At 37.1% G+C, this 13,286-nt stretch overlaps 1 protein-coding gene across 4 annotated transcripts in view; it reads right to left on the bottom strand.

Annotated features, from left to right (window-relative positions):
* WAPL (WAPL cohesin release factor) overlaps positions 1–13,286 on the bottom strand; it is a 70,555-nt gene that overhangs the window by 34,700 nt on the left and 22,569 nt on the right. For 3 of the 4 annotated variants that reach the window (XM_086466485.1, XM_086466483.1, XM_086466486.1), the window contains one exon: positions 8,407–8,525. In XM_086466485.1, coding sequence (XP_086322611.1) covers positions 8,407–8,525 — 119 coding nt within the window. The remainder of the gene's footprint in view (positions 1–8,406; positions 8,526–13,286) is intronic. The other variant, XM_086466484.1, reaches the window with a different exon arrangement.

The raw sequence follows: 13,286 nt of genomic DNA, 5'->3' as shown, positions 1-13,286 counted from the left end.
CCCCACCCCTCGTTAATCTTAATCCACCTAAAGCATATCAATCTACTAACAGGAAAGCCTTACAAAATTGCAACAGCAATAAAATCCCAGAGGTCATATGGCTGGGGTGCGTGTGTTTGCATGCACACACACGTAAGTGTTTCCATTTGGATCAGTAAAACATTTTTCAAATAAATCCCCCAGATGTCCTCAGTTACACCACTGTGGTTTGCATCACCAAGACTCCAAGTACACTCACCTGATTCCTTTCCAATAAAACCAAACTCAAAGATGCTCTTCCAGAGAGTACCTACCTCATGCCAGCTGTTCCAGAGGATTCCCTAAAGCAGATCAGAATAAAGCTCATTCCAAGTAAAAAACTTCTGGATGCGTACAATGTGGACATGCTGGGCCCTCAACACCAACTGTTTTAATCTCAAGATGTGCTCATGTTCCCTCACACTATTAGCTAATGTACATACAGTCACAGACAGAGCTGAGTGAACCAACCATGCTCATACAGTACATGGCAGCTGTGAAGAAAATTTTGCATGTTCATCTGCATACAAATTAAGATCCCACTGGCAAATGAAACTGGTATATTTTAATCTCTTAAGAGTGTTTTTCCTGTTTTAGAACTTTCTACAGGACTGAGGCCTTACACAATGTAATATTTATCCTACACAGTTATTCTGTATTGCTTAATTACTAAAACATTGAGTTAATTACTGGGAACTACGCAACTGATGGAGGGACGGAATGCAAAGATGCAAGAGAGACTCTGGTTTCAAAAATGTTTTAATGCATCTTTGCTTCTTGCCTAAGAGTTAAACACTAATAGGAGCTGGAAGTACTAAACCCAAAGTTTCCACTGTGACATTGAACGTGTTCCATTCAGGTTGATTTCTCTACTTCCTGAAAAGCCAAGTACACGCAAGGGGAGAAGGATTTCCATGCTTATTTTTCATTTGTTCCTCTTGCCTTGAGAAGGATTTAGCCTGTTACCTTCACGTTGCACTTCGCATCCCTACCTTTCTCAAAACAAAGCTGTCTCAACTGATAACACCTTTCTTGACACTGCACAGGAGAAGAAATGCACCTCCCATAACACTGGTACCACAGTTCCACCTAACAGCTGCATATGGAGGACAGACAAGGAAGTAGTTTTACCAGGCAGAAGGATCTCAGCTCGACATCTACCAGAACACACCCTTCTTCACCACGGCTTAATACGAAGGAGTGGGAAAAAAATAATTCTGATCAGCATCAAACAACTATCTTGAAGTTAACAGACCAACACTTGCCATCTGCTTTCATTGTGAGATGGCTTCAAGGTGTTACACCCCAACTCAATCAATAAAATCACAGTGGCTACTTCATTCTTCAAATTAGGTGACTAACCTAAAAACCTGCCAGTCCCGATTAGTATCCTGTTTACTAAATTAAAAAGTAAGAATTCATTTTGGTCTATTTACATTAATAACAGAATTAAAAAACCCAAAACACCGTAATGGTAAGCACTTGGAAGTCAGTATTAAAGAAATATGCTTACTGAAGAACCTGGTTTTGCAAAGCTTAAATGAGATAATTGTATCAACATGAAGCTTTGGCTTTTAACAAATCAACTGTTTAAGAAACAAGTTTATTCTTACATTTTATATATTTTTTTTTTTAATTCACTTTCATTCCAGCACTATAAAATACACACACTTAGAACAGGTCACCTCTTGTGCGTAATTCCAAAAAAGTTTTTTGGACAAAAAAAAAAAAAAACCAACACAAAAGCCACTTCAGTTCAGGACTGGGCAGACCATCTGCCAGAAGCACCAACCAGTAAATGAAAGGAATGTACTGCAGAAGCAGCAACATGCTGTCACAGGTTGTCAGATCTGAACACCACTGTTTGTCAAACTGCCGATGAAACAGACTGCTGGCTTAGCACTAAACTGATACAAACCAGAGATTTCACAGAATATTTTGATTGTCAAAATTCATCTTGACTCCTCAACAGAGTCAAAATAGCAAGTGTCAACTAATCTTTCCTATAAAGAAATGCAATTTTGACATCCTAAATTAGGATGCAAATAGCAGCTCAATATGTTTAGTATCAGCAGTTTCCACTCACTGAAAAAAAGATTTGGTGTTACTGTTCATCCTTTTGGCAGGACGTACTCTTTTCCTAAAGGTTATGCAAGATAAAGACAAGCAGTTCTTTTTAAAATTAGTTCTGACCAGTCTATTCTGATCCTATAATTAAATGTATGGAAAGGGCTATGACTGACACAGGAAAACTTTAGAATTATGCTTCCACTGCTGCTCCAAGGGTATTTACTTAAAATAAGCTACGGAAAAATAAATAAGTGCACAACCTCAGGTAGTTTTGGTTAAGATACTTTTAATGTATGTAAAGACTAATCTAAAATCTAAAAAAAAAAGGCAAGCAAAAATAAATGTTACTTGCAGGATGTCTTTAATAAACAAACATCTACTGTAAAGTATAATGCAAGCTAAGTGGAAAACTACAGGTCACAGTGCAGCCTAGTTTCTTTCTCCTCCCACGCACATGTCATTGTCATATTAGCCATAAGATTACCCAGTCAAACCAGGAGCCATGTATGGTTTCGTGCTTCAATTTCTTTCTCTCAACACTTTTAAAGATGAGGTACAAGTATTTCATCTCGAACTTCAAGTAAACTTAGACACAGCATTTGTTTCAAGCTGATATTTATAGCTTTTTCCAGTCAGCATGAAGCACCAGTGGAAAAGGCTCACATCAACCTGTAAAAGATCTCATAGGTTCTACCCTTAAACTTGTGTTACAGGAAATCCGATTAGGAACAACAGGATCACATGTAAGCTTTATTTTCAAGGACTGACCATTTCTCACAGTGCCTAAAATTTACAACAGGAACAGGGCAACCCCATGAAAACAACTTACTCACGGAAAAAAAAACAAACCTGCCTACAGGACAAAAAAGATGCAACTAAATAATGAACTACGGACTAGTTGCAGATCAAACTAAATTCACACAGAAGAAAAAAAATATTTTTTTTTTTTTTGCTGGTTCACCACTTGTAACTATAAAAAAGTATTCTTCACACAGCAGTGATTTAACACATCCACCCAACTGATCTGTCAAAAACCCCACACTTTGAAATCTTGTACATATTTCTGTACCTTGCAGGGCACAACACGCAGCAGTTATTCGTAAAACTTGACTGAAACACAAAAAGCAATCAACAGTTACAGGGTTATGACTGGATCAAGTTTTTATCTGGGATACAGAATCCAGAAGCAGTCTGTTGGCTAAGCCATGTCTGAATTCAGCAATGATTTCATTCACATATTCAACACTACTGTCATGACTAACTCTATTAATGTCACTTGATCAAAGTAATGCATGTAATCCTGCTAGTGCTGGCTGTGTTTAGCGAGCATTTCTGTTGCAATGTTGATTTAACCGGGTTAAGACGACTTAATCTCTCTTCTTCAGTTCCCTCAACTGAGGGGACACAATTGTTTACAGTCTCCCAGTGAACCAGACTGAGGATTTATGTCAAATATTACTTTCAGTGGGTTATTTTTTTAAACACAGATGGGCTCCTCAATTTAGTTCAATACACAACTTCTGGAAACTGAAGGAGAAAGGAGTGAGCAGGTAAAGCAAAAGGAGAGCAGAGGCAGCTACACCAAATACTTCTGTCAGTATTTTTTGTCTTTTTCAGGCAAAATCAGTCCTTACAATAGTTTGAGTTTTGTTGGGGTTGGGCAGTTGGGTTTTTTTTAATGCATAATACAGGAAGACCTCAGCTTTTCCTGACAAATGCATTCCACACTAGTGCAATAACTTTCAAGCAATACCACTGTTAAAAACAGGGAAAGTGCTTTGCATAGGAAACTCTGTGGTCCAGTACTTGAGTGGCCCAAAGGAAACGCTATGATAATCAAGTTAGTGGCAAAGAGGTTTTTCCACACCTTGTCCTGTATAACCCAATGTGTACGCAACAAGAGATAAAAAAAGCACACTGATGCAATAATGTTCTTCCTATTCACTGTGTACATGCGGGGAAACGTATACACTCGCAAAACAGATAGACTTTCTAGAGCTAAGACTTTGAGAAGCAAGTTTAGAGAAATTTCTCCAGGCACAGCAAGGGAAGAGAATAAGAAAAAATATTTAATCTAGCTTAAGTTTGCTTATAAACGTTCGGTTCTCATTGCAAAAGTAAGTAGTTAAGGCAAATACACAAATTTTAACGGAAGTCAGAAGTCATTAAGCAATGGACTAGCATTCAGGTTAGTTCTTAGCTTGGTGATTCATGGACTGTTGTTCAATGTAGACTGTCTGTGCAGTGAGTACTTTCTTCCTGCTACCAATCAGAAAAAGTATACTTATTGTTTATCCTCTCAGGAAAACGTCTGTCTTTTATAGGTGCTAAATGGCTTTCTGTCAATACTAGCACAGAAGCTTTATGAAATATACTCAGTGAAAAAATATCAACATCTAAGAAATTAATTCCAAAATACTCATTTCTAAAAAGCTCACCTATTCTAAGGCACAGAAAAAATAATCCTGATATAGCACTCACATAATACCTCGAAATTTCATGCTACTTTGAGAAAACAAAACATGGAGACTACTTTTGGGTATGTCTACTTGAAAGAGCCAAGTGGTTTTTCCCATTACACCTCCTTTGTCCCACTTCATGCAACACAGTAAGTCTTCCCATATGTTTTAGCAGCACTGAAGAGCACTAACAGAGGGATTATAGTCTTCCCCCTCTCCCTGGCCCCTCAAGCTGAAAGGCTCCCATACCCTTTAATTATGATTTGCAAATCTACATTCTTACCTTGGAATATTCAAGGGTAAACAGTATTCACCTTGTCTAGGTTGGCTTCCTATGGCCACAGGCAGAACTCAGATCAGCACAGAGTTGCAGGTCACTCTATCATACGTTTTGAGTTCAAGAGCAGAGGGCTATCCCAGAAAATTGCAGTTCAGAGGATTTGGCGGTCCTTAACGACATGCTGGACAACAGAAACGCTGAACTGACAGTATAGCCCTGCCACAAAATACCAGGCACAGTCATCGACTTCTGTGACTGATCAACCAAAAGATTAAGTTTGGGATAAACTAGTTCTCTTTACCTTACATTTCAAAGTGTTTTGTTTTTGGTTTTTTTTGTTTCTCCCCAGGATCTTATGTAGAGACATATATAGTTTGCCTAAGGCCACTGGGAACTGTTCCAGAATATTCCTACAAAAACTGCTTCTCCTCATTTGCTGACTCTAGCCCAAATCTGTGGTGAGAGTGGCAAGGACAAGAAATCTCAGGGCAGAATTTTTATGGTTCCTATTTTCAAGCCTTTAGTCTGAGTGGATTTGGACCATAGCAACAAAAAAGGTTCCTGTATACCTTACTGGGCTTTGCCTGATAACTGAGAATTAGTTTCATCTGTAGAAGGGGAACTAAGCTCACAGGGACCAGCAAGTGAGCATATCACAGCCCCACAGAGTTCCCAAACTTAGGTGCTAGACCACAGGTTACTGAACCAGTTGAATTAAAATTGTAAACAAAGCTGCAAACAAAATGTCTGCAGATGTTACTCATGTATGCTTCACACCCATAATTTGCAAGTCAAGTAATACCAATATTTATGTACTGCAAGTACGTAATTATGTTGCTATGGAACATAATACTCCCCTGTAACTCAGGCTCAGGATAAAGAGATTTAATTCACTTAAAAGCAGAATTCTGATTGAGACTTTACATACCTATCATAATGTACATGCTACTGCAACTTTTATGCTCATTATTATGTGTGTGAATAGTCAGAGATTTCACTGAGACTCCTTACGTTAAAAGTAGTTTTTAGAAATGCTGTTACTCATCAAGTCAATAACGTCTGTAATCTTTTATTAAACATATACTCACTTTCATGAACTGGACTTTAACGTTAAGAGTACAGTGGTCAGGTTTCAAAAGCACAAACACAGCCTACAGTCCTGCTCACTATGAACTGGAAAAAAATACTTCAGCTTTCTGGATCTAATGAAGTTTAACAATACCACCTGTTGCTTCTTGAGTAACAGAGCTGTTTACTTTTCAGCTCAGTGTGATGCAAAATGTCATACCTCTAACATCACCACCTAGCAGAAAATAATTAATACTATATCTGCTAGTTTTTAAAAGAAAAAAAAAAAAAAAAAGATGGTGATGAGACAGTGAAGAAGTTCCAGAGACATTTTTATTTTTAGATAATTTAGTTATGGTCAGGTTAATACTTTTAGTTTAATTTTTTCATTCCTAGAATGAAATCTCAGTTGCATCTCAAGTGAATCTAAGAGTCTATATCTACAGTTTAGGAAGATAATTATAGTGTCTCTAACTACCATCAGAACAAGCTTTACAAGCTTTTTTAGTAACTCCATGTAACAGCTGCATGATCAGAGAACATTAAAGTTTAAAATCTGAATTGCAATTACAGCAATTTCTACTTCTAGGTCCATTATATCACTACAGGGTCAAAAAGGCTGTTTAATTCTCATCTTTTGAATTAAGTTTATTCCCAACTGAAAATTTTCTAGAGTTGAAACCATATTCTCTCATGCAGTACGATATTGCTGTAAATTTTTTCCTCACATAATTTCAGGATATATACATTCAAAATTAATTAAAAGTTTTCACATGCCTCAAGTATCTACAGTATAAAAATTAAACAACACATAAAATGCTATGACAGAATAGTATTTGAAGCATGTAAGTATTTAAACGTTAAAAAAAAAATTTCCATATTTACCAGAACACCCACAGCTCTTCTACGCTGCTAAAAAAATACAGCAAAAAAGGTACAGTTAAATTTACATTCCTTATACTTTTGTTTCTCCGTCCACGTAACATGCTCACTGATAGAAAGCTGATTTTTAAAAAAAATTATTATTTAATCAGCAGAAGCTGAGGAACTCTCATCTTCAAGAGATACTATTTCAGTTCTGAAAAGACCCTCCTCACCAATAGCCTGACTTCACACTCTGGAGGCAAGAGTTAGCAGCCAAGAGGTCCCCATTCTGTCCAAAGTCGCGCCGCAATAAGCAGTGACGCTTCTTTTCCAAAGGACATTACAACTAACAGTACTTACTGGTCATGTGTCCTCCCAAATGAAAATATTCCCTTGCATGTTTTGAGAAATAAATCAAATTTGTTCTCTTTCCTCCACCCATAAATTCACATTTTTAAATGGAAAATTAATATATATTAACACAGCTGGGGGAGATAATAAATCTTCTGATTCTGGAAGACCAAAATAAAACTTTAAAAAAATCACTCCAAGTGAAACTACGATATAACACAAGTAATTAGCTACCTCTATAAGAAATTTTAGAGTATGACTTAATTATTAGAATTCTTTAGGAAAAACAACAAGGGAAATAATTTTTAAAAAAATTCTTAGAGCTGTTAGACTGCTGAACACATTCTGATCACATCAAAGAGTTTCTATTACAACGTGGATTTGCTGGGTCTTGCAAAACTTGCAGAACTCAAAAGGAAAACAGAAATACAAGTGCATTTGCCTCTCCAGTTCCCTCGTCTCTTATCACACCAGTTCTGGATTGCAATGGTGGTGAGCCAGCTACTCTCTTCACCAGACAAGTGGAACATGTTACATAAAAAGCACATGAAAAGGCCTTAAGCCTTAGAAATGGGTATCCTGGACAACCAAGTCAAAGACTTCATTTCATGGAGATTACATGGATCCCACTACTGCAGACTTTCACCTAAGAGCTAAAACACAATTTTTGCTGTATGCACATATTTAAAAGCCTCAAAATACCGAGTAACCTATAATAACAGGTAAGATAAACCACACCTAGCATCAACAAAATGAATAAGCTCCATTCACAGTATGAAAGGGCAAATTCATGCTGAATACTGCATAGTTTAGGTATATGGGGGTGGGATCGGGGGTTACTTTAACTAAAAGAAAATCTCACTTTTCCATATGCTGTAAAGGCATCTGTCCTTCTAAAGACTATACCAATGCCAAATTTGAAGCTTTCGGAAAGATTCAATCCTATAATACGGTAGATATTTCTTGGGAGAGAGAAGAAAGAAAAAAAGAAAACTCTACCACACAGCATTTAATGGTGCTTTGCTTTAACAATCATCTAGAAGGGAACACATCTAGATTGCACGTTACCGTTGTGCAACCCTAGACCTGCAACCAAAAGTGAAATTCCCAGTAACTGATATAAAATTTTACACTTGAAGGTTTTACTTCTCCAGATATAATCTGACAAGCCAACAAATTATCCCAAGTGCAGATATAAACTGGGACAGAAGCCCTGTTACACATATAGGAAGAAAAGTCAATATTGAAGAGTTAATTTAAAATAAGAACTGTCTTGGTTTCAGTATTATTACTCACCCGCTTTGGCCCACTAAATATCTTCCTGGTATTTTCCTTAGATTTATCACCTTGTTTATTTATGGATTTCTTATTGCCTTCAGGCACACCAGATGCATCCTCTGAAAACTCTAGAAGATCTGTAAAAGGTAAATATAGACATGAAACAACCCTATTGAAAGCTGTTGAACTGCTACAGCATTTCTTACATCTGACATTTCCACGTGCATAGCTTCTGAAATTATAATAAACAATCTTCAACAGAAAAATCAGCTTTAAAGCCACAGTTCTGCACAGAGTTCAGGTTTACATAATACATAGAAGATACATTACAAGGTGTACGGTCACAATTATTATAGCACCCCTTGCCCATTGTGTAAACTTCAAGCCATTATTTCCCATTTTATACTCCTGTGAATCCCAGGTTACCTTTTGTATGTGTTTACTTATGGCTTACTGCTAAAAACTCTGAGCAGCAGATGAATTAAACAGCAGGTGGGTTCTTCAAAAATGTGAGATTAAGAGATTTCTAAGAATACTTCCCACTACAATTACAGGGCCGAAAAATTGATTCTGCCTCACCTCTCATGAAGGTGGCCTGTTTAGTTTCGCTTAGTCTGCTATAAACAGGGTTAAAAAATATGGTCATCAGCTCAGAAAGAAGTCAGCTAGAAGGAACCACTGAAATGGCCTTTCAATGTATTCAATACTTGCCTTACCAATAGTTCTAGTACTCAGTTTTGGGCCATAAATCTGCAATTCACTGATCTAATTAAATTCTTGTTCTGTTGTTTTGGTTTTGGGTTTTTTTGTTTTTTTTTTTTTTTTCCTTTAAACTTGTGTTGCATTTGAATCATTATCCATTGGAGACAAGCTTATGTTCTTTTACTCAGCACAAACCAGAAGTTACCATAAATTTCAAGATGGAAATAAAGACAGGCACAGAGGAGCACTGTTTCATCTGATAAACAGTTTGGAAAACCGATCTACTCCAGGGAAGCTGCCACTATCTGAAAACTGCACTGCAAAAACACAAGCAGTTGGATTGGTCACTCTGATCTCCAGTGCACTCCCATCCAGTAAACACGACTGGCCAAGTGCCTAGGTAAGCAGGCAATCAACAGCAAATCCAGCAAACAAATTTCCAATGGCACTAGCAAGGACCCAAAAAACTTAGCTAGCAGTCTGGGAATACACGTTTTCTTAAAACAAGGCTCAAAAGTTTCTTATATTGCAGTAAATTTCAACTGGCTTGGCAGCACCAGGGCAGGCAGGATACCCACTGCAAGGCATCTACCGGAACCAGCCTCTCACATCCCAGCCTACTGGTTTTCAGTTTAGTTATATGATGTCAGCACAAGAGCTTAAGAACATAAGAACAATCCAATCCCTCTGAAAATAACTGACTTTAGAAGAGGACAGATTTAGAAGAAGATAACTTGATAAAATCAGTCTAACAGAGGAAAAAATATTACAGACCAATTGTCATTAACTTAAATACAGCAAGACTACTTCCAAATCTGTATAAAAGTCAATTTAGTCCTTTCTTGGAACTTACCAATTAAAGGAGTCAAATCAAATTGCTTTGATACTCATCCTTACAAATCCTGAAATACTTTTGAAGAAGCCAGGCCCCGAACGCAATTCCTAAAACCAACAGAACTGGACCCTCCTATCGTAGATTAAAAGCTAAAAAGTAACTCAATTGACTACAGTAATTACAAACATGCAAGTTACACTAGAAATACAAGAATGGATTTTCACCCACCAAATCAGCACAATAATTTGCGGCTTGCACTAAGACTTGGAGCTGGTACTGTGATTAATAATGAATAATAATGCTCTATATCAACAAAGCCGCAATTTTAAAATCACCTTAAGTTTTTTAGTTCTACTCCTGAACTATCCTATTAATATGAGGTAATTTTAAATTAAAAGAAACTTCTTGACAAAGACTTCAACTCTTACTTACAATAGGGTAATTTTGCATTTTTTTAAATGTTGCTAGCGTATCAAACATTTATCATTAGTTTCATAAGATTATCTGGAATGCTTTTATTTGAGCAATGCTCTTTGAGGCCTTCTAGGTATCCTGAAAGCACTCTGCATACGGATCTTACCAGACTTTCAACTCTAAACTAAATACGGTGCAGGGAATAGTCTTTTATTAACATAAACTGAACCAGGCAAGGACAGGAGTAGTTCAGTAAGCAGTGACACTAACGAAACCTGTTTTCCACTGGCTCTCTCTTGTACAGATGCTGCCGCTCAGCCCCTGAAAAGATGAGCATATTGACCTTTTTCTCAGTATCGGAGCATGTAAGGCCTTTTCTCCTCTATCCAGTCATTTTCAAGGCATCTATAATCTTTGAGGTAATTTGTCAGTCTCTGCTAAAATTGCAAAGATGTTCAAAGACAAACTAGACGGCAACACCACAGTAAATTGCCAAGGGAAAAATAACCCAGTTTTGTTTTAGGGCCTGAGGGTAATTCTGCAGAAGATTTTGAAGTCCAAGCAGGACTCTGCCTTCGAAGACTTTGATATACTCTTAACTGGCTAAAAATATTTACCCAATTAAGGTGAATCAGTTTTTCCAGAGAGACAAAGGAAGGAAAAAAAAAAAAAAAAAAATAGGGCAAGTTTGCTCACCAGAAATGAGCTCAGTGCTAGACATTGATATACTAAAGCTATTTCATTATTAAAAAAGATTATACGAATCTCATCTTGATCACTGAAAGGAACTTGAATGCATGACACAAAGGTTAAATTGTGTATCAGAACTGATTTACAAGCAAAAGGCTATCATTGCAGCAAAAAGCTGCAATACTTACATTACAGTAACAAGATAACTGCTACTGTAATTTAAATCAAGAATACTGTCGTTCATCACTACTATATTGTTTATCAAGTATATACAGTGAAGGAGGTGAACCAAGTAAAAATAAGCATGTTAGAGAGGACAGATCTTCATACCTTCCTTTAGTGGAAGGTTTCAGGGCAACTGTTCTATTCTCTTTATGTCAATCTACATCGAGACACGGAAATGTTTCATTTTAGTCAGCAATTTTTCTTTTTTTTTTTCCCCTCGTCAATTTCTATAATAATTTTATTGTCATTGGCAAAAACGAAATGCAGCAAAACGAGAATTAACATAGTCCTAGGTGTCAAGTGAGCAGGTGGGCAATAAAGCATTCTGAGACTAGAAGCTCAGAAGTTAAATCTATTAGAAATCTTAGTCATCACCCAAACCACTGACAACCACAGCAGGATCTTTAGAAAAAGACAGGAACAAACTGATAGTGCAGTTATTCCCAGAAGTATAACACAGTCCCACCAAAGATACAGGTTTGCTCTTCAAAATTGAAGCTTAAAGTTATTTTTGGTTAAGCCTTACTCTTCTTTGTCATTAGTTCAGATTTCTCTTGGATACAACTCCCCAATGATTAATACAGTCAAGTAATTAAATAATTTTCCTCCAGTATTAAAAGCTTCTCTTTACTATAGTCATTCTGTATTCAGTGAAATGATACAGATACTGTTTTGGACCTAATAAAGTCTCAGCAGTAATTTTAGCCCCCGGCATTCTGGCAGACTGCAGCTGGGAGGCTCAGGAGTGAAAGGGCTTTTGCTTCCTTCACTGGGCTACTACACTGTCTAATTCAGATTGCAGTGGTAAAAACCATTTCAACTTTAACTAGAACTCAAAGCTTCACCAAAAATCCCAGGCTCTTGAAGTTACAAAGGACTTTCATTAAAAAGAAGTCTGTGAACAGCCTCTAGGAATTTAAACGCCAGACCATCAGGGTTTTTTTGAGCTTTTATTTGGGGTTTTTGGTGTTTTTTAACCCTTTCAGCAGGCAAGCGTATTGTAAAAGCGAACAACAGAAAAGACACTTCAGTGAAAGACAGTCTAACTAAAACTGAACTTATCTACTTTGCAGGTTTTCCTTCACTAACAATATTATCCATGTAGTCTTCAGTGCTTCCTTAATTTCATTTGCAGAAACATGTAAATATGTATTATTAAGCTTACTTTCTCTCAACTGTGAGCTACTAGACTGGAAGGAATAGTCCATTTCCAGTTCAGTTAGAAAGTCTTTGTCTGATGTTTTAGACTAACATTCTGCAATGTTTCAGAAAAATAGGCCCAGATTATGGTAAGCAACCGAATCAGTAGTATGGCAAAAAACTGTGGAAGTCTGTAACAGAAATCAAATCTCTTGAAAAAACTGACTGTGTCAAATAACACTATTCACAGAATGTCAAAAATCAGTCTTCAGAATTTCTGGGACCAGAATTCCAAGAGGCAATCTTGCATCTCACCTGTCAACCTGGAACGGGAACACTAGATTTTTACCTGTGGATTCATTCATTAGTACAGAAAGAATACCACACACAGAACCCAGGTAGCATTAGCACCTCTCAGCACTGTTCATAACTCCAGGAAAAAGTTCTATTGTGCAAGATGTTCTGAAAGCTTTTTCTGAGGCTTGGACTCAAAACTGGCATTTTCCATGGATGCAGAAGTCACTTTTTTTCAGTATGTAAAGACAACACCTCACAGCAATGTCACTTATTTTACTGCAACTTCAAGCTTAGGTCCAGAAGACCTTGATAAATTGTCGGACTCAGCATCACTATATTTAAGGATCTTAATATGGCTGTTCTGAGTGATCATGATGCTCAAAATTTTCAAAGCCCTGAGAGACGACAGCATGAAATACACCGGACCCCCTAATTTCATAATCTGCACTACAGGATTGAACTAGGAAATGTGCTGCAACTTAGGGAAACAACTTCATGTCACTCTTTCAATTTTCAGAAGAAAAAACACAAGTCAAATCTCACCTGGCTTCAGCAGCACAAAACAGGAAGCAAATGAGCAAAGGAGATGTAAAAT

This window comes from Leptosomus discolor, chromosome 6 (assembly GCF_034619465.1).
Source record: "Leptosomus discolor isolate bLepDis1 chromosome 6, bLepDis1.hap2, whole genome shotgun sequence".
Taxonomy (NCBI): domain Eukaryota; kingdom Metazoa; phylum Chordata; class Aves; order Leptosomiformes; family Leptosomidae; genus Leptosomus; species Leptosomus discolor.
The sequence above is the reverse complement of the archived record's forward strand: the minus strand, read 5'-3'. Positions and strand labels throughout refer to the sequence as shown.